This window comes from Gastrolobium bilobum, unplaced genomic scaffold (assembly GCF_033153095.1).
Source record: "Gastrolobium bilobum isolate Gb01-03AN ecotype WA unplaced genomic scaffold, APGP_CSIRO_Gbil_v1 utg1991, whole genome shotgun sequence".
Lineage (NCBI taxonomy): Eukaryota > Viridiplantae > Streptophyta > Magnoliopsida > Fabales > Fabaceae > Gastrolobium > Gastrolobium bilobum.
Window position 1 is genome coordinate 635,415 of NW_026898956.1, and position 25,531 is coordinate 660,945.

Sequence of the window (25,531 nt, forward strand, 5' to 3'; positions counted from 1 at the left end):
TGACTCGATCTCTCATTAACTATTTGTCTCAAGAAATGTTATTTTCTACGAGACTTGTTTCCCATTTTCTACATACCAAAACTACATTCCCTCTCATATTGATGTCCAACCTATTGCTTCACCTTTAGCCTTTGATAACCTTTTGCAAACACATACACTTCCTCTTGATGAACCTTTGCAAACGCATACACTTCCTCTTACCCAAACCACAGATGCTATACCAACCTTTAACCAATACACTGACCCTGATTTTGTTCCTAGCACCTTTTCACCTCACCAATCTCCTACATCATCACCAAATATCCTTCCTCGTCGTTCCAATTGCTAACGACAAGCTCCTATCTATCTAAACGACTTCCATTGCACTATGAATACCACAATTCCTTATCCATTGTGTTCCACTATCACCTATGATACTTGTTCCCAGAACCATGCTTCCTTATGCTTTACTTTTAACTCTCTGAATGAACCCAAGTCCTATGCTGAGGCAGCTCAACATGAGTGTTGGCAGAAAGCAATGCTTTCTAAACTCGATGCTTTGCAGCTAAATAAGACATGGAGCTTCACAGACTTGTCTCATGGCAAACACCCCATCAGATGCAAACGGGGTACAATCGAAAGGCACAAAGCAAGGTTTGTTGCCAGAGGCTATACTCAGCTTGAGGGGGTGGATTTCCTATATACTTTCTCCCCAATGGCCAAGGTTGCCTCCATACGTATTTTGCCATCTTTGGCCACTGCACGGGGGGGGGGGGGGGGGTGGTACTTGGAACAGTTTGATGTGAACAACATGTTTTGCATGGTGAGCTGCATAAAGAGATATATATGGTGCCACCTCCTAAAATGAAGACCCCATAACCTAACCAAGTCTGCAAGCTACAGAAGTCGTTATAAAGCTTGGTATGTGTACAAGTTAACGTATCAGTAAATTATTTTGTTAGAGTTTGCGGAATCCATATTAAATAATAGCAGCTTTTATGTAAGTTTTAAACTCTTAATAATAGAGAAGTATATATGTAATAAATATTAAACACAAAGAACATTAACCAACAACTATTGATTTAAGTGGTAAGTAGCTTTATTCTCCTTAACCAGAGGTTTTGAGTTCGAGTCTTGAAATTATAAAAATAATCTTGGGAGAGTCGTAAAAAAAAAAAACACAAACAACATAGGATTTGGTTTTAATATTACACATGTGAAATATAATAAAATGATTTTATTAAAATACCTTGCATTATTTTTTTCAAAACCCAAAACAATATCATTTTGATATTACTTTATCTCATATTATAGAATAAACATTAATTTTAATAATTACTAAACTCAAAGAGTGTTGAACTAATTATTTTAATTGAAAAAAAAGAAGACAACAACTTTTGTAGGATTTAATTTTAATACTACATATATAATATACACTAATAAAAAATACAATTTTTTCAACGGAAAAATTCCGTAAAAAATGAAGTGGTCGAAAATATCTTTTCGTGGGTAACAATTTTTTTTATGGAATTAGATATTCCGTCGAAAATTATAGACGGAATTAATTTCTGTAGATAATTTTTGACGGAATAATTTCTGTGAAAAGTTTCGATGGAAAAATAATTTTGTCAAAAAATTTCGACGAAAAAATGAAAGAAATTTAGTTGAAAAATCTTGTATTAGTTTTCGATGGAAAATAAATTCCATCAAAATTTTTTGACGGTAAATAAATAAAATTTCGTCAAAAAATCTTATATTAATTTTTGAAAGAAAACAAATTCCGTCGAAATTTTTTGACGAAAAATGAATGAAATTCTATACAAAAATATTGTATTAATTTTTGACAGAAAATAAAAATATATGTATACACAGGTTTGTTTGTTCGAGGGACATAATTTAATGTAAACACAACAACCTGAACTAACTTCTTGTTAAATAACCAATGTGAATCATAATTTAATTTTTTTTACAAGAACAATAATTTAATTTTTAGTTGATTAGTCAATTTTGTTAGAATTTTAAAATCATAATTATTAATTAGATGTTTGACTTTTTAACCTATTATAAATTCCATCGAAAAGGCTTATTGTGGTCATGTCGTTTCTTTTATCGGAGAGTTCATTTACCTTAGGAGGTTAGAAGACTTAAAATCGCGCGCGGATGATGATATCAAAATTTAAACTGAGTAAAGTAATTGCTGAAAAGATTTCTATAGAGATGTCATCAAAGCTTTAACTTGAAAAATAAAATAAAAAATGCTACAAGTCTATAATTTCGACTAGAAATCTGGTATTCAGATGGATGACCAATCTTAATAAAATATTCAAATTTAGAGATTTCGTTGTAAATGTATCTGATATCTTCATTCATTTAATTCGGACATAGACTTGAAGAAGTAAAGTTAAAGGAAAATACTAAGTTTTGTCTGATAAAAAGTCGTAGATAAAGCGCACCAAGACGTAAAAAATTCTTAGCTAAAAAGAAAATGCTTAGAAAACATTTTAAATCTTTTAAATTTTATGACAAAATTATCACATCATAGTGATCACAAAGTGATTGAAACAATCTACCATGCGGATTCAGAAAATTATATGACGAGGGGCAAAAATGTTAGTTTTGGTGGAATAATCACGCTAAGAATACAAAAATACTTATTAAGAAGAACTTAATAAAATTACATAATTTTTTTGGTTGAACTATCAATTTTTTGCTTTCGGTGACAATGGTCCAATGCATCTTCTATTTCAAAGAGGAACTAACCTTAATACCCTATATTTTGTTTGTAAGATCAAATTTTTATTGCTTATCTTCATGCCTTCTGGTGTTATAATTGCACTTTCTTTAATTTCATCATAATCTTATTTTCTCACTTAGTTGTTATTTAGCAGAAGACACAATAAATTAATTAATGTGTTATTTATTTTTAGTATTTGGTCACAACTAATAATTAATAACTATTACTGACCTTTTTTCTTTGTAAATAAAGTCAAAACTTAAATACTCTTCTCCTGAGTTCTAACATGACAATCTGTACAAATTTTTAGTGATTATAAAAAAAAATTAGATAATCAATCATATTAAATCAAATTATAGACAAATTTGACAGGTAGAGTGAATATGCATTTCTAACTGAACTCTTTTTTGTATATAACTGAAAAGCTGGCACATTGATTGGGGAGGTAGCAGACCAAGAACAAAATCTGCCATATATGATGACAGGTTGAATCTGGTAAATAATAGTTATCTCTAATTGGATGCAATGAACGGGTGGAACATTTTTCTTATCGCTTGTTTTTTATTTTTTAAAAGCAATTTCAAATTTTGCTTTTTCAGACCATATTACATATCATATAGTAAAACATATTTTCATATTTTAGGAGGGGGAGGGGGCTAGCCCCCCATGTAGGTCTGCCCCTACTCATATATTATATAATATCTTTCATGTTGTAGAAAATGATATTATCTCATATACACATATAAAAGTGTATTAGGCCTATATTTTCTTTTTCTTTCTCTTCTCCACAGATTTTTATGTGTATGCATGAGATAAAAATTTTTTTGATAAAATATATGAGATAATTTTATCTTCTAAGAAACATCAAACTCATTATATATACGGGTTTAATGTATCTCCAGTCAAAGGAGATAACTTATCTCCAGTGGCTCAAAATGATGTCGTTTTGATTAAATAAAATGTATTTTTGTAATTCTAATTTATTCTAGGGTTATATTAGTCTTTATCATTATAGTTTTTAATCTTCTAACCCCAAAACGATGTCTTTTTAGGCTCTGTGGAACTTTATCTCCAGTCACTCTGAAGAAACATTGAACCCATTATATATATACATATATATATGTATATATATATGAGTTAAACATTTCTACAACCACTTCAGATAAGGTTGTCTAAAGCTATCCTTTTTTAACTAAGTATGACCAGTAAGACATAAAAATTGTATTTTCTCTCTCCGCCACGTCAACTGACATTGTATAAGGAGAGAGAGAGAAAAAGAACAGTTTTATTGTTATAACTATGTCTTACTAGTTAGACTTAGTTAAAAAGGAGTAGCTGTAGAAATACTTATATATGTAGAAAAAGTATTTCTACAGCCACTTAGATAAGGTTGTCTACAACTACATTTTTTTCACTAAGTACGACCGGTCGTACTTAGTTATAACAATAAAACTGTTCTTTTTTTCTCTTTCCTCAGACATTGTCTGCTGACGTGGCGGAGAGAGAAAATACAATTTTAATGTACGACCGGTCGTACTTAGTGAAATAAGGGTAGCTGTAGACAACCTTATCTAAAGTGGTTGCAGAAATGTTTTCTCTCTCTCTCTCTCTCTCTCTCTATATATATATATATATATATATATATATATATATATATATATATATATATATAGAGGTAGGATCTTTTGACACCGGTGTCAAATTTTAATTTTGACACCTCAATTGAGAGCCGTTAGATCAAAAAATATCAATGGTATCACATGCTTGCAAATCAGAGTCGTTGATCTTTTTTGATATAAGGCTCTCAGATGAGGTGTCAAAATTGAAATTTGACACCGGTGTCAAAGGATCCTACCTCATATATATATATATATATATATATATATATATATATATATATGAGTTTATCGTTTCTTAAGTTGCTTGAGATAACTTTATATGTGTATTTTATATTTATCGGTTGTGGTATTTCAATACATTATTTTTATATTTGTTTATATTAGTCAAGGCTATTATTATCTTAATAGTTTAATTTTTAATTTGAATTTTATCTATTTATTTTTTAATAAATTTAAAACTACTATTTAAAAATATATTAAGAATAAAATGGAATTTCATCGCAGCCAATTCATCAAATGGACTGACAAATTATTAGCCCTAACTCCACTATTGTCCCTTGTTGAAGTCAACAAAAGCCCATCAAATATGTTGGATAATAATTCAAGTTGAGAGTTCATTGGGCCTACAATAATTTCGAAATAAAATTACAATTCCTTTCAAAATGATTTCAATTCTCAAGAGTATTAAAGAAAGTTACAAATATTATATAGTTAAAATTGTTATAACTTTAGAATATATGTAATTTTTTTATTTTAATATATTTATAAATTTTATTAATTTTTTCATAACTTAATTCGTAAGAGTTGTAACATTTTTGTTTTTAAAATGTTGTAAAACGACGCATGACTGGAGTCAGTCCTTTCAAATTAAGATGTGTATTTAGTTTACCAAAAAAAAAAAGATGTGTATTTATAATCATCCAAAAAAAAAAAGATGTGTATTTATAGATTTCAAAAATAAAACTATAGTTTAAAATCAAATTCAGAAAGAAGAACTTTATGTACTTCAATATTCATTTTTTGTTCCTTGGTTTACTCAATGAAGCTCGTGAGGTGTCATGCTCCATTCTCAATTTAGACAGGAACGAAGCGAGAGGTCCTATTGAAACAATGTGCACTTAACACGTGCAAAGGGTTAATTGCTACAAAATTTGGAGCTCATTGGATTAAGGAGTAAAAGTTGAGGATTTGGCGTATTTTTAACCCATTCGTTTAACAAGAATAATATTTCTCCAATTAATGCAGATAAATTATTTGCATTTACTCCAAAACGATATCGTTTTGGATTGAAAAATTAAATAATTATAATTATAAAGACTATAATAACTTTGAAATAAATTAAAACTACAAAAACACTGATTTTCGCCCAAAACGACGTCACATTAGATTTATTGCAGATAACTTATCTGCAATAACTGCAGAAAGAGCGAACTCTTCATTTAAATGATTACTTAAGTTTAATTCCAATTAATTGTGTATGTTTTACTTTTAGACCTTTTTTGGGGACATGGGAATGCAAGGACCCCAAAACAAAACAAAAACAACCTTTATATTATAGAAGATTAAGATTATAATTTTACAGGTAAGTTCCACTTGATAATGAAAGTCAAATATAGTTTTATCTTATGGGAAGGAGGAGTCAATCTCAAATCTGCTGCATGATAAAAATCTGATTTCCATTGCAGGATACAAAAGCATGTGGGCCATGCACTGGTCATTCCAATCCAGATATGTTTTGTTTGCAGTGAGTGTTTGTCAAGAAATAACATTTAAAAAGACAATGGAACAACCTGATCATAATCCTAAGTCTCAAAACATTTGACTAAAATATCAGTAAAAATTGAACATCTTGTCCACAATTCCCTCCCCCTTGACAATTCCCAATATTGAAGAGAATGCTAACTCTGCAGAACTATGTAGAATTTGTCTCTGAAAATTGACTTGAGGACTCGTTTTTTGCCACAAATGCTTCACCTTTTTTCAACCAGTTCACGTACTGCTCTTGTTCTCTTTTGTTTAGGTAGTGGAGGAGGAAATTGGTCAGGCTTACCCCAATGCCCTTGGCTATCAGGTATTCCTTGAGTGCATCTTGCAACCTACTATTTAACTCGCTTCACATGGATATAGACATGACAATGAGCAAGATAACTATTAGTAAAAAGACCCAAAGAATTTATGAACGGTTTACTAAAATTGGAAATGATTATATTAATAAAACCAGCTTATGTGTGCTGATCTGATGAAACCATAAAGGTAACAAGGAAATGCATGTCTGCTGATCTAGCCCATGCAACTTTCTAAAGAACATGAAGAAAACTGCTTCATTATAGCATATTGTTTAAATCCTTACAGGCTTGGTTCCATCAAGCTACAAGCATAATCAGTTCAGAAGATGAATAACCTAAGACTAGAGTATACAGTAACAGTAAAAATGACTTCAAAATATTGATAATTTACAATTTTCTGTAAAGAAAAAACTGTTGTTTGAATCCAACATGAATAAAGAACAACAGTTGAAGGCTTTACTTAGTTGCTTCTAATTTAGCAGCAAGAACTAGAGTCAAGATGAGTAATCCTCTAAAAATGTATTTCTAATAGCTACGCCTATAGGACTATTGCTTGCCGCATGCCTTCTAAAAACATATAAATTAGTATGTCCACACTCAAGGCACATAAAAGATGGATAGTTAGGCAGAGAAGTCTTAGTTATAAAGCCAAGTTATATATAAAAGATAGATGAACAGTTAGGCAAAAGACCAGGGAGATTAAGCCTTAAGGTGGTGTTTGGTTGGGAGCTTTTCAGCGGATATCTATGTTTCTGAAGTATGGCTTTTAGAAATACCATGTTTGTTTCAACGTATTTTCATCAAAAACCCATCTATCCAATTTGTATGGATTTATGAGAAACATAGATATCCGCACTGTTTAGAAACCCAATTTGAAGGTGGGATTTTTCAGAAAACCGGTTATCTGGCTTTTAATGCACTGTTGATTTCATAAAGTTACCTAATTTTTCCACTAAAGTTTTTCCCCACCAAACAACTTTTTTTTACATTTTTCTACCTATCTCACTTTATCTATCTTTCCAATCATTTCTCTATCTATTATATTTCCCTACTATTCCAAAAAAATTTCCTCAACCAAACGCCCCCTAAGGGTAAGGTGATTATATATGATGGTAACACTTGCGGCACAAATGAACTAGAAAAATGTTATATGTTGATACAATGTGCAAATAGACGGAAGAATGGAGAGAGGTTGAAATAATTTGAGATTCTAATTCTAAGTACACCAAATGATCAAAGCCAAGCAAATCAAATCTGTAAATAAATGGGAAACAAATATTTTAAGGCTTCCAATTGCCTTTACAATGTAAATGAAGCATGAACTAATACTTGGGAATCAGAATTGCTCAGTATTCACTGGATGCAATGGCAAAGCATAATTTTAAACTACCCTTTCAACAGTGGAAGTTATGTGCAGACACAGGATTACTTTCTCACTGAATTGCTTAAATCAGATTGCAGTTTTTTAAAATAGCACCATGTACTTAGGAATTTGAAAGCAAACCAACCACGTGATGGATAAATTATGGGTTTTATGTTTACCATATACATAATACAACTTCACTTTCCTACACACACATTAAAAAGATAAGGTCCACATGTTTTTCTTTCTCTTTCATCATTTCACTTTGTGGTTCTCTCTTTTGTTGTGTGTGTTGAAAACAAAGCTTAAGTTATGTAACATAACATTAATAAAATTCATGAACTATTAACATAAACAGTGACGTTAAAGCCAACTTTTGTTAAGAATAGATGACATAAGTATGCAGATTTTTTTTACTCCCCATTAAACCCCTACTAGCTAGGGTGGGGCCATGGCAATCTATCTAGGCAGATACTGTTTTCCTCACTGATAAAGGAACAACTTTATCACTTCTGCAGCTCGCCCTCTCATCAATATGCAGATTGAAAGAGAGAGAAAAATAGAGAAGTTGATAACACACAGGAATAAGAATATAAGAATATCATGAATAGGTTACCTGAATAAGGGGCCTCTGTGAATGGAAGGGGTCAGAGATGTAGGTGATCTGAGATAATAAGCATTTCTGATGTCAAATTCAGAGCCTTTATTCAGTTTCCCGTAAACTTGACAGTCAAATTGCAAGATGGAACTCAAGGCTGGTTTTTTTATACATACTTTCATATAAACATCCCTTGCAAAAATGAGGTCTTTTTCGTAGTTGGGAGGGCCCACGATAGATGAAATAACAACTTCTTCCCCTGAATCGCATTTTCTTCGCAAAACCACATCTTTTGAATGTGGCAAATCCGAGTCCACTACGAATTCACCTAAAGAACCTTTTTCAACATTCTGCAGCATCCCATGAAAATGCAAACATTGAGTATGGATGGTATCAAACGAAAACATCAATAACCTCGGGTTTCAAAAGAACCTGAAAGTGATTAGAAGCAAGCTCGAAATTAATCTCGGATTTCAAAAGCTTGAGCAATTCCAGATCTTGAACAGCTTTGAAACCCTTCCTCAGCTCTCTTAGCTGCGCCATCTTCTTTTTTTCCAACCCCCGAAGTCTCTGTTAGTCTTTGCACTTGCACCAGTGTATATTCTCTCTTCCCTTTTTTCTTTTTAAAAAAAATTATATATATATATATATTTAAAAAATAGAAAGGCTTAATTACAGTGTGATTTAATTTGCACAATTTTTTTAGGGTATTTTTAAAAGAGTGAGGTTGAGTTACTATTATGTTAATCTCAGAAAATACTAAATTCTGATGCGAAACCCGCGGGACTCATATCAGACCGAACAAAACTTCACCAAACACGGACGTCAAGTTTTGACGTGTCTATTCCTCATGTGTGTTATAAATCGTGTGTTTTGTCATACGTTAGTCGATGTGGGACTCACAATATGTAATCAGATGTGCGGGAGCCATTTCTTTTCTTCTTCTCTCAGCAATCTGCCATAGCTTGATACCCTAACCCCCCCCTTTTTTTGTGATTAAGATTGAGGATGGATGAAGAGTACGATGTGATCGTGTTGGGTACTGGTCTCAAGGTGTGCATTCTCAATGGTCTTCTCTCCGTCAATGGCCTCAAGTTAACCCTTTCACAGCCTCTCCCCTAAAACCCATTGACTTAATGCACTGCAAGTCCTCAAACGCAGACAACTTGAAAGTTTTGTGACGCTCGCACAGTATCGGTAGGTCCTCAAACTACACAGTACACAAGCAAACGACAATCATTCGCCAAAACGCAAAAGCAAAAGCGCAATGGATGAAATTGAAGATAAAATGAGCGAGAAGAGAATAATAACGAACTCGGATTCCGGTGGCCGTCGTCAGAGACTTTGATGTGCAACAAACAACCTTCAATTTCGTAGGAAAAGTAGGAAACATCGTCGAAAGTGGTCCTTCCATTCCAGCATTATTCAGGTATACTTCACATCTCATTGAATTATGGGTATTTGGGTAGTCATTTTTAAATGCAAATGCTCAGTTCCCGAAGATTATGTGTTAAATTTATACTTTACCTCTCTTTTTTAGTTCTAATAGCGTCAGTTTTTTTTTTAGTTGAGCACACTCAATGCTCGCCATGTGTTTGATGAAACAATTCAACTACAGCACATCTACAACACTCTTAGGTTTTGATTGGTTACTGAGGTTCTATGAATTTTTTTTATCTTTGGTTTTTCTTCACAAAATAGAGTTCGTCACTTAGTATCTATATTTTCAGTTACTTCTTGCTTCCTTAATCCATAGATAGTTCCATTTCCTCTGTCACATTTCTGTGGTTGTTCTCCACCAGTTCAATCTATATATAACTAGTAATATATTTATATTTTTTTAATATGTGAACAGTATATCCGGCTGAACCCGGTTGAACCAATAACCCAGTGACCTAGTACCTCGACCGAGTCGATGACCGGTCCGAGTTTTAAAACACTGATTTTATGTGTGCTCAAGCGAGAAGATTAATCCCTAATTTAAAATACCAAACATTTTGCCCCATTATTCAATCAAAATTTCGCTCTCCCGTCACCATCGTTGTTCCAAGTCGCACTCTCGCGGTTCACCATTGCACTCGGGGTTCAAATTTGATTCTTATTCTCTCTGTTCATCTATTCTCGGTCTGTTTCACTTTCTTTCTGAGTTTAATATATATATATATTTTTTTGCTTGGACAAATTTTTTTGAGTTCATATTACTGACCTTGGTGACTTTGTATGGATTAATGGCTGAGTTTATCTTTAATTCCAATTGTTATCATCTTGTTTCTTTGATGCTCATAGTGTAGTTTGTATATCAGATACGAATTTTTGACATGGTAATTAACAGTAGCTTGCGCTAGTTTAAGGTGAATATGAGTTGAAGTCCCATGTTGTAAGCTTACTGGTTAAACAAGTTTTATGTTGTCCGATTGTAAAGCCACATCTTGGAATTCTTATACTTTACTATGGGTTGGCTTATTCTTCTCTGAAGTAACAGAGATATATGCATTGCATTATTCTGACCTTTATTCAACAAGGCTAATTTCTACACTCTTCAATCATGTGTTGGTTCTCAATAGTTAGCTATTCTTTTCCAGGTTGTTGGAGAACGTAAAGGAGAAGTTTTTGGCAGCACCTCTTAGATCATCCAACAAGAGAAAATATCAGGTCCCTTTTTTTTATACTTTATATTATCTGATACTTTTGGCTGCTTCATTTTACAATAATGTTACTTTTTTATTTTATCTTGTTGACATTAAATTTTGTACAGGGATCTAACAATACATTTTTTTTCACAAATAGCTTTGGTTGTCCTGTTATATATCAGCCAATGGATATCTATATTTGATTGAGTTTGTATGTGCTATTCATTAAGTGTTTGAGTATTTCTTTCTTCAAAATACTGTGTTTTGTCTATTAGGAGCAAACTAAATTTGTTTGTGGTAAGTTGGTGCTAAAGTGATTGATTTTTTGGGCTGGTCTATATAATATCCGCAGTACCTGAATTTGCTGCATAATATCATTTGGTAACAGCCTAAATTTGGTCCTAATTGGAAAGTATTGTAGTACTGGGTATATTTATTGCACTTGGATCTTAGACATTTAACAAAGGTAACTAAATTCCCTAGGACAGACAGGTTGAACACATCTGGTATAATACTATAGCATGGTTTGGATCCGCCTCTTCTCTTTTTAGCTTGACCAGGTTTAGTCCCAATACACAGAATGGTACATTTCCCAGTTCTTTCTCGTCTTGAAAACACAAAATTGTTTTAAGGTTGATGTCACGGCATTTTGGCTTGTAGGATAAATTAGAAAGCAGGACAGATCACAACAAATGTGATAGGCTTAGTGATGACCTTTAACATGCTAGTTTTATACATAAAATCGAGTCCTTAAACAACTGACTTCCATCATGTTATAATGTTCTTGTTATGCTAATTGAAATATAAAAGAAAGGGACTTGCAGTTATTGGAAGATGCATCATAAAGTGGCCGATTTCTCTCTCCAACCTGTCTATTGTCTAATCATGAGTATATTTGTTCCTTCCCTGCCAATGCAGCTCCTCCTCCTAGAGTTAATAATTGAGTTGCATAGCACCATTCTCCCAAAAACTCTTCCCTACTTCATGCATGAATCTTAGCTGTCATATATCATCTGATCATTAATTTGTATTAGTCATTCTACGTTGTGGGGGAGAGCATCATTGAAGTTTGTATTTGACTATATAATTGGGATTGTAATGCCGTTATGCCGACTCTTATTTAACTCAATTTTCTTTTTTCACTAAGATGTGGATGATCAACATGTCTTGTGCTAGATATTAGGTCATTCATTCTGTGGACAAGGATAAGTTTTTGTTAAATCACAAGTTTGACCAATTTTCATGCAATATTGCTCACAGAAACTGTCCTCTTTGACTGAAAAGTTGGGATTTTTTTTGGCTAAATCACTTAAGCAGAAAAGAATTGGACAATAGGTCTGCTTATTGCCTTGGCTTTTTCATTCACCTTCCTAGTGAGTAAAGATTTAGGGAGTGATTGAATTCTCAAACTTAAGCTGTCCTTCCATGTTTTTGCCTTCTAAAAAAAAAAAAAGTAGTGGGTCTGCTGATACATGTGGTTAATAGAGTAAATTTTTCCTTTTCAAGTATTTGGTTCTTTCCATTGTAGAGCTAGTATATATAGAAACATCTTGAATTTAAGCTAGTCTGGCCTATACAAAATTCAACTTGTATTTACAAGTAATTTTCTTTTAAACACCGCTTGTGGTTTTAGCAGACAATTATATGTAAACTAATTCAAAATATGTTACCACTGAATCTTCTGTTGAGAAAGATAAAACCTAGCTAATACTGATAGGAGATTTTCACTATGATGTAAAGAAGTGTAGGCCAATGGTTTTAACCATACATGCTGGTGTTTCTTATATTGTGCATTGGTTTCAAGTATTTAGCCTTTCCTGGAACTTGTTCAAGATTCCTTTCTTTTCTTTACTTCATATGTAGTGTGGCATTATCTTTACTTCATATGTAGTGTGGCATTAATGTGTATTCCGTAGGTTCTGTTCCTAGATACAATTTAATACAACTATTGAAAAAAATTCAGGTTATCACAACAATCAAGATGCCACAAGACTGACCATAGATAAAAAGGGGCGGGTTCTAAAACCCAATATCATAGAATCAATATTTTGAGGTTTAACTCTAAGGGGCTGTCGATTTTATGATCATGGATTTCCAATCTGAAGCTCGGTTGGATTGTTGTGATTTGTGAATGACCATGGATTAGTAATTGGAAAGTTAGCATTTGGTGCCCTGCAACTTTTGTGCTATTAATTAAGGATTCATACTCAATCTGGCTTTGACTTATCATTTTATGAGAAATGCATATCCATATTGTTAGAACTTGTCCATCGAATATTCTTACTTGGTTTAGCACTAAAATAGCACCTATGGGGGATTATGTGATAGAGCTGTTTGAGGCTGTAAAGAATCAATTCAACCTAAAAGCTTAAGCTGGTGGGTGAGGGCTTTTTAATGGTTTATACTATTCTCTAACACGGCCCCTCACATGAGAGCCCACTGGGCTTGAAGGATGGACAATGCACAAGCCCACCTACCTGTGCTAAGAAAATTTCACAAGAGAAAGTGGGGGCGGTGAGGATCGAACCCGGGACACGAGGCTCTGATACCATGTAAAGAACCAATTCAACCCAAAAGCTTAAGCTGGTGGGTGAGGGCTTTTTAATGGTTTATACTATTATCTAACAGAGGCCACAAGCACAGAATATTAGCTACACAAATTTCAGTTTTTTTTTTTTTTCACAGCCTTGGAGACTGAAAAGATTAATTCTTACCCATTTATGTAGCTGGTGATTCACTACTCTGTTGTGAACTACTTGGCAGATTTGAGAGGTGCTAAACAGGTCCTATATATTTTTGAAGGATATTAAGTAGGTGATTCACATAATGTTTATGACCTGGTTCATCATAAACATATTAAGTAGGTGCTTCTTTCCATAGGTGCTTCTGTGAACAAAGCTGTTGTAAGTTGCAGGTCTTGTGCATGATTAATTCTTTCACCCCTTTTTATTCCCATGCTTACAATATGATAATAATTGGTAATACTATTGATAGTCTGAATGAGTCCTTGTCTCTACAAATCTCGAAGAGGATTTTTTTTCGTTTTTTGGACATTCTTTGTGTTTACCACTGTGTTGACAGCATAAGGTATAACGCACCGGGTGCACACAGGACTTTACAAGCTTGATATTAACCATTTTGTGGCTATAATTCAACCCAAGAGTTGAACACTTGTATGTAATATTGGATGACTTTTTGTAATATTTGATGAAGGTTGAATATGTGGTTGAGATGTAAGCACTAATGAGAGGAATGATGTCAAAAAGTATATTTTTTTGGGACAGTATGAACCTTCCTTAGGAAAACATGGAGGCGATGTATGTATTGTGGATTTTGTATCCTTAAAAGTAGTGCAAGTGAATTTTTGTTTCTGAAAATTAGATTGGTCATTTCATAGTATAGAACCAGGAACTTTTCCTTTTTTTAGGCTCATACTTAAGGGGATTTAGTGAGAGAACTAGGTGATTTAAAATAGGTATGATTGGTTTGATTAAGGCTCCACCCTTTTGAGTGGATTTTTGATTCAATCGAATTTGTTGAAAATGGGAAACCCAATTTGTCCCTAAGGTCCTATGTTCTACGAATGTAAATTATGATAGAAGTTTTATAATGGAAGTCCTTAAGGAGCTTCATAGACGAACTCTGACCATTTAAAGGTTCACTTCAACTGAAATTCTGTTTTATTTTGATTAAAAGTTAATTTGGATGATTAAAATGAAAGGAGTTTACTTCTTAAAAGAATTTGAGGAGCATAATAAAATTTCTAGCTAACTAGTAATAACATTGGATCTTGTATGAGTAAAATTACTATCCTTTGCATTTTGGGTTCATTAGCGCTTAAAGAGTGTGGTAGAGAAGGAAGATAACAACTAGTTCTACTTGGTTTATAATTATATTTACGTGGACTCTGCCACATGATATTCGGATGTTTTCCCATAAAACACGAGTCCTTACCTCCTTAAGATCCATTTGTTGTTCTCAATCTGGAATATAATTACAGAAAAAACATGAGTCTTATGCACCAAGAGTTATCACTAGAATGAAATTATTTTCATACAGAATTTTTTTGACGTCAACTTAGTTATATTGAGCGTCTTTAATCTATAATGGGTTCTGAAAAATGCATTTGGACTACACCAGTATTTCTGGAGTGTAAAAGAAAATTCTTGTTTTTAGTTATGCTTTGCATTATACACTCAAGTCATAATTTAATAGAGATTTTCGTGCCTGCATTGTTGAAATTTCTTTTCCATAAAAAAAAATAAAAATAAAAATTCTGTGAATTTATACCTTGATGATTACCGCTATTTGTCTATGTCGTGAACTCCTTGAATTCTTTTACTGCTCAAAATCGTAATGTGTAACTGGCCAGGTCAACAAGGACGTTACAAGACCTTTGCCAACAACTGATTTTTGGTTTTGGTCCTCCTATCAATTGGTTGTTATTTTAAATTGCAGCTTTTTGTTCTATGGAAGGCAAGGTATGGGGATGTTCTTCGAGTGAAAATAGTGATGATGAGGTCTATTTGCAAAATGCAAGTGATGAAGAGGAGCTTCACTTTTCATCTAGTTCCATGCCCAAGTTGCAGTTCAGGTCAAGTATTTTTTACAATGCAAATTAGTTAGTTACTAGTGAAAATATTTCTGCTTCCCCTGCTTTTTTATGGTTTATGAAGTGAAGTTTTGCATTTCATTTACCAGGCACGTGAAATCCAAAGGCAGTTGGAATGAAGAGATGGGAATGGCAGAAGTCATTGAAAAGAATGGAAAAATGTGGGTAACAACTGGAGTAGTTCGAAGTGGCAAGATTTATTCTTCAATTGAGGAGACTTTGTAGGTGATATGCCATCTTTTTATATATACCCTCTGTTGTGACATTTAGAAGTAGGGAAGAGTAACATAATTCTTAAAGCCTTAGCTTTCTGTGAATAATAAATTATTTAGTTAGGTGATACACATGTTTGTGTGAGAAAAAGTATATGATGAGATTTTGTGATGCGTTATAAGAGAAATTACTCAAATTAAATTAGAAAAAGGTATTTGCTATGTGTGTGTGTTTTGCTAAGATTGAATGTTTTGAAAACTTCTTGTGCTTATGTAAAGTCTGATTTGGCAGGTATCTAATGGAACTAGGAGCCTTACATCTCTTAGATAATGGTGATAGAAGCATATCTCTAATAGAAATGTACGTAAAGGTTGCTAGCAGGAAGAGTGGATGTTGTTGGGAGCTGTTTGAGGTTTACAGACAGCTCAAGTCTCTCGGCTACATAGTTGGGCGGCATGGTGTTGCTTGGAGTTTGAAGAGTATCAAAAGCTCCCATAAATCTGGTACTCTTGAAGGCACAGAAGAAAGCAAACAAGTAGAAGACATGGGTACCAAAGTCGAGCTTTCTATCAACAAGTTATTCAGTGAGTTGCAGATTAATGATTTGAGGCCAGATTTTGAGGTTTATCTTCCAAACAGCAGGTTTAGAAAGTCTTCTCCAGGTGATCCGAGTTTTCTGCTGTACTTGTCTAGGTAATTATTACTTCTCTGATTGTATCTGTATGATTATATTAGATTCAGGAATTTAATCAGTAAGTGATCTTGATACTGTTATCCAATTATTTGTTACAGTAAATACTAAGAATTGATAAAGACTGTTGTATGTTCTCTGATAGGATTTTAAGCTAATGGCCTATAAATTTCTTACTAAGATAGGAAAATGCAAATTTATCTCTGAGCTGTTGTAAGTTAAATGCGCTATGAAGCGTCCATGAGAAATTGATAGGCATTTTGGAGGAATAGCTTTGGTTCCTGGGGATACAAGAGTGATGCACTAGCTAATAAAGTTATTTATCTATTAGGACCACATAAGCACACAGTATGTTTAATTTCAAAAATTGAACTAAAAAACCACACTGATTAATTGGTCCTTACGAATTAATAACTCTGCAAATTTGTCCTTAGCTCTAATTTTCCGTTATGTTTTTCTTCCTTTTTTTTTTTCTGGTTTTGGAAATCTATTTAATCAGTTATAACATGTATCATCTGTTAGGGGGCATCCACCATCTAGAGCAGAAATTGAAGCCCTTGAGAGACAGTGCGGTGGCATTCCTTTGAAAATCTGCCTGGTCACAGAGGGAAGGGTCAGTTTCTTTTCCTTTGACAAGGTGGAACTTCCTGTTCTACCCTGAACTTTTGGTACCAATCCTACCTTTCCACTCTGGGCTGAGGGGGAAAGAAAGCTAAGGATTGTAACGAGAGAACGGGATGTAGTAACTTTAGGATCCAATGATGTACAAGAAAGCTGCAGAAGCCGTGGTTAAGAAAAAACCTTGTACTGCAAATGGGCTCAGTGATTACAACAGGAGCTTGATTTTGGTCGAACTGATCATGATTCTATCTGATGCTGTTGGACATTATTGTTGACCATAACAAAGAAACTGAAGGCGAGGGCTTAACAATAACATGCCTGGATTTATAATGTTATAGTGACAAATAGGTTATTGCATATGTCATTCGATCTAATTATTTTTTATGTTAATTTCGTAGACAGTCTGATTTGCTTTCTATACAGTGGTGTTAGAAGATCCAAATTCTATTATCTCTTATGTTCTTTTTTGGTTTGTTATGTACCCTTTGCAAAAGAAATTGGTAAAAAATAAATGAATTAGGTGAGCAATTTCGAAATTTGCATTTTGCAATTATATTATCCGTACATAACCATACAGTACGCAAAAAATAAACTAATTTTGTGATAAAAAAAAAAAAAAAAACATCTGGTCAGAATTTATTGCAAAATAATATTGACACTTTGCTGATTAATGTGCTGATCCCTCGATCGGGATTCTGTTGTAGTTTTTTTTTTGGTAAATTTCTGTTGTGGTTTTATATAAACACTTCATGAACAAACCTTTGCTTTCCCTGAAACTAGAGTACGACATCAGATTTTTTTTCAAAAAGGTCAAATTACTTTCTAGTTTCCTATAATTTGATTAAATTTTCAAATAGGTTTTTATAGCTTTTAATAGGGTCCTTATACTTTTAAATAAATAGGTCATTAGTGGACCTTTACAATCATTTACAAACTATTTTATATTGCTGTTATGGGTTTTAGGGACATTATTGTAAAATTTTATAAGAAAATAGAGATTGAATTGAAAATTTGGTCAACTTACAGGAATTTTTAATTTTTTTCATAAATATAAAGATCTCATTAAAATTTTTATGAATATAAGGATTTTGTTAAAAAAATTTAAATGATAAGGACATGAATTTAAAAAAAATTATAGATACTTACATGGCAATTAGCTAGAAAAAACTAGACTAGGACACAGACACACAGTTGTGTGAATGAAAAAAAAAAATGTCTATATATATTTACAAGATTAATCTTTGGAAGAAATTCTAAAAGTAAGATGGCGACAATGGTAGGAAGGGGAAATTAATTCGCTGCCCCCTCCCCCGGGGTGCATTAGTTCCGAAACACTACAGTCTACATATTTATTTGTAGGAAGGAAAAACAAATACTGAAAATAATAATAATCTAAGCGTAAAACATGCTAAATATATTTTATATAAAGTTTAATTTGTTCTATATATTAATTTTTAGAATCCTTATTCTAATATATAATGACAAAATTTTGTTTTAGTATCTAGTGTTTTACATTATATATTCTTAAATAAAAAATAATCGAAGTTATAATTAAGAAAGATATAGCATCCTTAAGAAAGATATAGCATCCTTAATTATGATATACAAAATAATCGAAATATCTTCTCCTTAATTATGATATAATAACTTACACATTATGGAAAGATATAACTTCCTCTTTGTACGCATCATGCAGAGATATAACCTCCTCTCTCTATTTACATTTGAATTTCTAGAATTTGGTGTGAAATTTCAAAGTTTAATATTAGTGTTAAAGGATCCTATTTAGGGATATAAATAGGCTAGGCTAGGTTAGACTTTGACTTAAATAAGTCAGGTCTGTATAAAAAAAATTAGGTTTAGTCTGGCCTGTGTAAGCCCAAATTAAAAATCTGATCTAACCTATATATAAAAAATAAAAGTATTGACCTAGACTTATTAGCCTATTTAAGCATATTAAACATTCCATAATAAAAAATAACAAATAATATTACTTTATTATTCAAAATTAATAAAATAATTATTTCATTTATTTTATTTAAAATAAATAATATCATATAGGCCGGTCTGTAGGCTTATATGTCCGGCATGTACAAAAAAGTCTTTAGTCTGCTCTTTAAATAATTTTTTTAAAAAACGTAGACATATTCTATTTGAATATTTATAATAGGTCAAGTCTGACCTAACATAGGCTAGGCCGTGGGCCCGTAGATCGGCCTAGCCCATTTACACTCTTTTTTTTTTTGGAGTTATCCAACCCTAATTATCTCTTTGAGACGAGTTGGCTCCCTCCGGTATCCCCACGAGCTTCGATTCTTTGAGCCGGCTATGGGACTAATCCGGAGTGCGGGGGAACAGAGATGGCTAAAGGTTCAGCCCTCTCCCCAAGAATGCATTCAGCGGGAATCGAACACATATCCAACCCCACTAACTCTTAATCCTATCCCAAGAATATATTATGTTGATGAAGATTTAATAAAAAGGAAAAAATATAATTAAGTCTAGACTTTTAAAATGCATATTACTTAAATTGTCTTAATATCTCTTTATTCTCTCGATTTTAATTATAAGAGAGAGCAACTATTATTTTTATTTTTATTTTGGTGGACAAGAGCAACTATTCTTATTCTCGGATTCCTTTGAATAAATCAAACAAATAAATTTTCACAAAAATATTCTTGTTTATTCACTTAATGTAGTGTGAAAAATGAAAATAATGCCATCATTGAGCTGTATTACCACCCACCCCCCGCTTGCCTATGTGAATGTGATTGTGATTTTGGACCAAACTATCTAGTGACGTGTGCAATGAAAGAGTCCAATTCCACACGAGAAACACCTCCAACATCCTTGGACTTGAGAATGGCATGTTTCATGTTCATTGCTCTCTGTCTCATCTCATCACCTTCCTTTGTTGCCATCAATCTCCTCACAGCATTCTCAACAACTGATGATGTCACCAACTCATCTCTGTGGGCCCAATCCTTCACAACCAAACCAACCTTTAGCACTTCTGTTACCAAAACTCTGTTCCTTGGTTGGTCTGAATGAATAGGCCATGCTGCTATTGGCACCCCCATAGTGATGCTTTCCATGCAAGAGTTCCATCCACAGTGACTCATAAACCCACCTGTTGAAGTGTGACTTAGAATTTCCAATTGGGGTGCCCAATCTCTAACAACTAACCCAACCCCTTCAACTCTCTCTTCAAACCCTTTTGGAAGAAGTTCAGCTCTTTTAGCTTCATCATCTCCATTAAAGACATCACCTTTATCAGCATCTCTCAGTACCCATATGAACTTTTGCTTGCTTTGTTCCAACCCAATTGCTAGCTGTTTGATTTGTTCCTCTGTGAATGCTGTTGTTGTCCCAAAAGACACATACAAAACAGACTTTGGCTCTTGTTTCTCAAGCCACTCCATGCTAAAGTGCTTACCTTTATAGTTTTCTTTATCAATGGATAAAGGGTTGAAAGGCCCCAAAGCCCAGTGAGTCTTGCTAGTAATCATCCCTTCTATTAATTCCATGTAAGGTCCTTCAATTGCCCTTGTTGTGTTGTATATGGTTCCATTGCTGAATTTGTGGAACTCGTATTGTGAAGTGATGAAATCTATGAATTGGGTTGTGAAGCAACCTTCAAGAGAAGGAACTTCAGGGATGTGGGAACTTTCAAACAAGGGTCTTCCCATTGCATCCCAAAAGTACAAGAACATGGTGAAAGCAGAGACACTATGGAAAGTGTAGTTCTCACAATTTGCAACGTGAATGGCATCTTGTACCACAGATGCCATAAGGGAGTCATGGATGACTACAACCCTTTTAGCTACAGATGAAAGGGATAGTAAAAGTGAAGCAACAGGTTCACGAAGATTAGAGGAGGCCTCAAAGGAAGGAAAAAGATGAGATGGGAATCTTGTTTCTGCATTGGGGTTTGGTGAAGGGGAAGCAAAAGGAGGAACTTTGAAGTCATGAATATGGATGTTTGAAATGGATTTTGGGTCCCAACCATGGGCTCTAACTATGGCTTGACGGTTGTGTGTGGCTGTGCCAACAAAATGGACAGGTATATTGTATTGCAAGATAAGGCGAGAAAGGTGGAGAAGCTGGTTGAGATGGCCTTGTGCTGGGAAAGGCACCACAACTACTACCACTTGGGTTTGATGAAAGACTCTGGTGCCATTGCTAAGGGTTTTTTTATGACTATTGTAATTAGAAGCCTTAGGTGAACTTTGGTAGCCAGAAGCCATGAAAGAAGAACAAGAACTTTAGCCCCTTAGGTAGGTAACTGTGTGTCTTGGATAATGCTAGGTAGGCAGGTAGGAATGTTCGGTATTTATAGAAAGGAAATCAATGTTGCATGCCACTTTAGTTACACTTCTTAATGCATATCCTTGTGTTAAAAAAATCACTCCATTCCTCTCTTAAATTTCGACCAAGGAGGATAGAGATCGGAAATATTTTCTGTGGTTTACCATCATCCAATAATTTAGTTTTCTCTCTCACAAGAGTCACAACATTAAATTTTTCTTCCTCTTTTTATCTATGTTATTTTTTTTTTCTCTATTTTCATCCTTTCATTTACATTAAGGGACCATTCAAAAAATAGTAGTCTCAGAACATAATAAATGCTCTCATAGAGATGAGGGCAATTTTTATATGTAACTTTATTTTATTTTTTTTGTATATAACTTTTATCTTTACATATTTGCTAAAAAATTATTTCATGGATTTCGATGCATGACCTTTTAGCCCCAAAAAAAAAAAAACAGATGTAATATACGCTTTTCTTATTTTATTACTTAAAAAAGAAGAAATATAATTATGCTAATAAATGTTATTGTTTATAGAATTGATCTATATGCATGAGATAAGTGTTCAAATCAAAGAAGAGGTACCCATAACTGTCAAGTTGTGTTAACCAATATGTATAACAGATGTTATAATAGTGATAACGTTGGCACGAAAGCTAAGTTTTCGTATCTGAGTCATCCTTCAAGTGGGTCTAAAAATCGGCTGCATGTGTTCAAGGAGTGAATTCTTAGGATTAAAAAATTTCTGGGTCGATTTCTAGGGAAAATAATTTGAGGTAAGTGGCACAAAACTTTTATGCTCTACATCTCTTCCAACAGGATGTGAACACCCCTAAAAAAAATTGTGCGCCCGGTTCAGGTTTTTTTTTTTTTTATAAATTCAAGGGTTCTAGTTTTTGTTTTTCAATTTAAACAATTATGTTTTATAATAAAATGACACTATTTTTATCGTTGGCATTTTGTGGAGTTGTTTGAAAACTACAAACAATCCAAATCCATCTCAAGTGGTTGTATGCAGTTGTATGTCTAAGAGAAACCCCACCTCGATGTATGAAATGTACATATTGATGTTTGTTTCCTTTTCTCCCTTGATATTGAATCACATGGAAAGTTACCTTTACACATGTTCATGATATCCCCTCCATGTGCCTGACAACAACAAAATTGATTTCATTTTCACAACTTTTGGTAAAAAAGATTGGTGACTTTGAAACTATGTAAGGTAATATCAGTGAATTAACAAAATTTCATTTCTTGAATCTTTTATTTGGAGTGAAAAAGAAAAATCTAAATCTCATATATGATAAAACTATAAATCATTAAGTGCACAATCAAGTATTTGGCAAATGGCAACATCAATTTTGTCGATATAATTTAGTTGTTGAAGAGATATAATATAAAAAGTATTGATGGGTTTTTACTTAACATTTTAAGCGTTTGGGCATGAATGATTTGTTTATCATGACATCAAAGTCTCCATTATCATGTGATCACGGGTTCAATCATCATCACCTCCTATTTTCTAGTGGAATTAAGTCAGCAGAAGTAAAATTAAAAAAATTGACTTGTGCAATTCACGCTTTAACCTAAAGAGCTGATACGTGAGTGGATACATGTATTAGAGAGATATAATATAAAATTTATTGGTGAACCTTCACTTAATCACTTAAGATTTTGGGTTAAATGAATTATTTATCATTACTTAACAGAATATTATTATAATAACTCAATTGCAGTGCATAAATAATTAAATAAAATGATAATCACATGAATATAAGCAACGAAATGCAAAGATTTAAAGTGAACCTGAATTAGTTCTCTAAAGAGGTCTTTGTACGTACACCTTGAGTTGTTAATGAAATTATCAACTACGAAATACAAGATAAAGGCGTAAACAATCTAAATTGTAGACCAAGGAAAATTGGGAAACATCAAATATCTATTAGAAGTTATGAAAAGAAATAAAAGTTGGTATATATATAGAGAGTTAAAATCTCTTGCAACATAACCAATACCTCTTATCTACAGACTTTGGTGGTGTATATATTATTCTGTATTATACCTTAACGTGTTATTATTTCATATCATTTATTTTATTTTATTTCATTTATTGCACTTAATTCTTAATAATTTCAGTATTGTCATGTTTCTCATGTTTTATCATACGAATACTTTTCACATGTGCAAATTTCATAAAACGTTTTTAACCACGACACCCACCGGATATTCTTCATCAAACTGGATTAGTTAAATAATTAATGAATTGATATAAAAAATTAAAAATATTATTTGATATATTTTATTAAATATTGATAAATACTTTTAAGTTTTAATGTATAAAATATTTTATTTTTTATTTGAAATATTTAATTATATTCTTCTTCTTTTTTTGGTAAGCAATTATATTAACAGAAGTTGCTGTCATTCGCAGCTTGATGATATATCAAATTGGGTCTATTATATAGACCAAGATTTACAATTGGTTACATCAGGAAATCAGCTAAACTTAAGGAACAGAAAGCATAAATCAAGCTAATCTATTTACATCAGGAAATCAGCTAAACTTAAGGAACAGAAAGCATAAATCAAGCTAATCTATTTACATCAGGAAATCAGCTAAAACTAAGGAACAGAAAGCATAAATCAAGCTAATCTATTTTAATATACAAGGTAACAAACCGTGATAGTTACAATCAGGATCCTAACAAATTAATGCTACTCTAATACTCCCCCTCAAGGTGGAGCATGGAGGGAGGAGATGCCCAACTTGGAAGTCAAAAAATCGAATTGTTTGGATCCAAGTGCTTTGGTCATAATATCTGCGGGTTGAGAACTAGTGGGGATATGTTGAGTAGAAATAGTCTTGCTGAGAAGATAGTCCCGAACAAAATGGCAATCTAACTCGATATGCTTGGTACGCTCATGGAACACTGGATTAGAAGCAATATGAATAGCAGACTGACTGTCACAAAACAGTTGCATAGGGGCTGCATGAGGAATATCAAGAGAGCTGAGAAAAGACTTTAACCAAATAAGCTCAGAAGTCGCAGCTGCCATGGCACGGTATTCAGCTTCAGCAGAGGAGCGGGATATTGTGTTTTGCTTCTTGGTTTTCCAAGAAATAGGAGAATGTCCAAGAGTAACAAAATAACCAGTGACTGATTTTCGAGTCAAGGGACAACTAGCCCAATCCGAATCACAATAGGCACGAAGAAGAAGATCACTGTCAGATCGAAGAAGGAGTCCTTGGCCAGGATTGGACTTAATGTACCGAAGAACACGAATAGCCGCATCGTAATGTATCTGCATAGGATGCTGCAAAAACTGAGAAAGTGTGTGAACTGCATAACTAAGTTCTGGTCGTGTAATCGTGAGATATACAAGACGGCCAACAATACGTCTATAACGTTTAGGATCATCAAACGGAGGTCCTTCAGCAAGAGCAAGCTTGTGATTGGGATCCATAGGATAAGCAACCGGTTTACAACTTTGAAGTCCACATTCCTTAAGAATATCCAAAGCAAATTTGCGTTGAGTAAGAAACAAACCGGTCTTGCTTCGAGCAAATTCAATGCCAAGAAAATACTTGAGGGGACCAAGATCTTTGATTTTAAACCAGGTTTGTAAATGAGCTTTGACACGGTCACAGAGAGAAGGATCACTACCTGCCAACAAAATATCATCTACATAGACAAGTATAGCAACATAATGGGAACCAGTCGAGTAAGTGAACAACGTATAATCAGCACGAGACTGAACAAAGCCGAAACTGAGGAGAGAACTACGAAGCTTAGCAAACCAATTTCGTGGGGATTGCTTGAGACCATAAAGTGAACGTTGAAGCTTACAGGCGTGACCAGACTTGGTTTGGGAGAAACCGGGAGGAAAACGCATAAAGACTTCTTCATCCAAATCGCCATGGAGAAAGGCATTTTGAACATCCAGCTGAAAAATGCTCCATTTTCGAGCTACAGCTACAGATAAAAATGTACGCACACTTGTCATTTTAGCCACCGGTGCAAAAGTCTCAGTGTAATCTTCTCCTTCGATCTGATTGTTCCCAGCAATAACCAGACGCGCTTTATAGCGTTCAAT

General features: G+C 33.5%; 3 protein-coding genes across 4 annotated transcripts; 1 reads left to right on the forward strand and 2 right to left on the reverse strand.

The window, feature by feature from the left end:
• Nucleotides 1–6,012: 6,012 nt before the first annotated feature.
• On the reverse strand, nt 6,013–8,955 carry LOC133285782 (uncharacterized protein At2g39795, mitochondrial). Its single transcript, XM_061483063.1, has 3 exons — nt 8,792–8,955; nt 8,378–8,709; nt 6,013–6,443 (listed from the first exon to the last, which is right to left on the reverse strand). The coding sequence occupies exons 1-3, from the start codon at nt 8,900–8,902 to the stop codon at nt 6,245–6,247; spliced, it is 642 nt and encodes a 213-aa protein (XP_061339047.1). The 5' UTR covers nt 8,903–8,955; the 3' UTR covers nt 6,013–6,244.
• A 404-nt stretch (nt 8,956–9,359) lies between these two features.
• LOC133285783 (uncharacterized) lies at nt 9,360–17,545 on the forward strand. Of its 2 annotated transcripts, none has more exons than XM_061483064.1 (6): nt 9,360–9,788; nt 10,942–11,011; nt 15,448–15,583; nt 15,691–15,822; nt 16,106–16,507; nt 17,028–17,545. In XM_061483064.1, exons 3-6 carry the CDS (start codon nt 15,459–15,461, stop codon nt 17,164–17,166), a joined length of 798 nt encoding a protein of 265 aa, XP_061339048.1. In that variant the 5' UTR covers nt 9,360–9,788; nt 10,942–11,011; nt 15,448–15,458; the 3' UTR covers nt 17,167–17,545. The 2 variants fall into 2 exon arrangements, with proteins under 2 accessions (XP_061339048.1, XP_061339049.1); XM_061483065.1 differs by having other exon boundaries at nt 16,106–16,476.
• Nucleotides 17,546–19,915: 2,370 nt separating this feature from the next.
• On the reverse strand, nt 19,916–21,373 carry LOC133285764 (zeatin O-glucosyltransferase-like). The gene has a single exon (XM_061483043.1). The coding sequence runs from the start codon at nt 21,371–21,373 to the stop codon at nt 19,916–19,918; it is 1,458 nt and encodes a 485-aa protein (XP_061339027.1).
• Between the last annotated feature and the right edge of the window lie 4,158 nt (nt 21,374–25,531).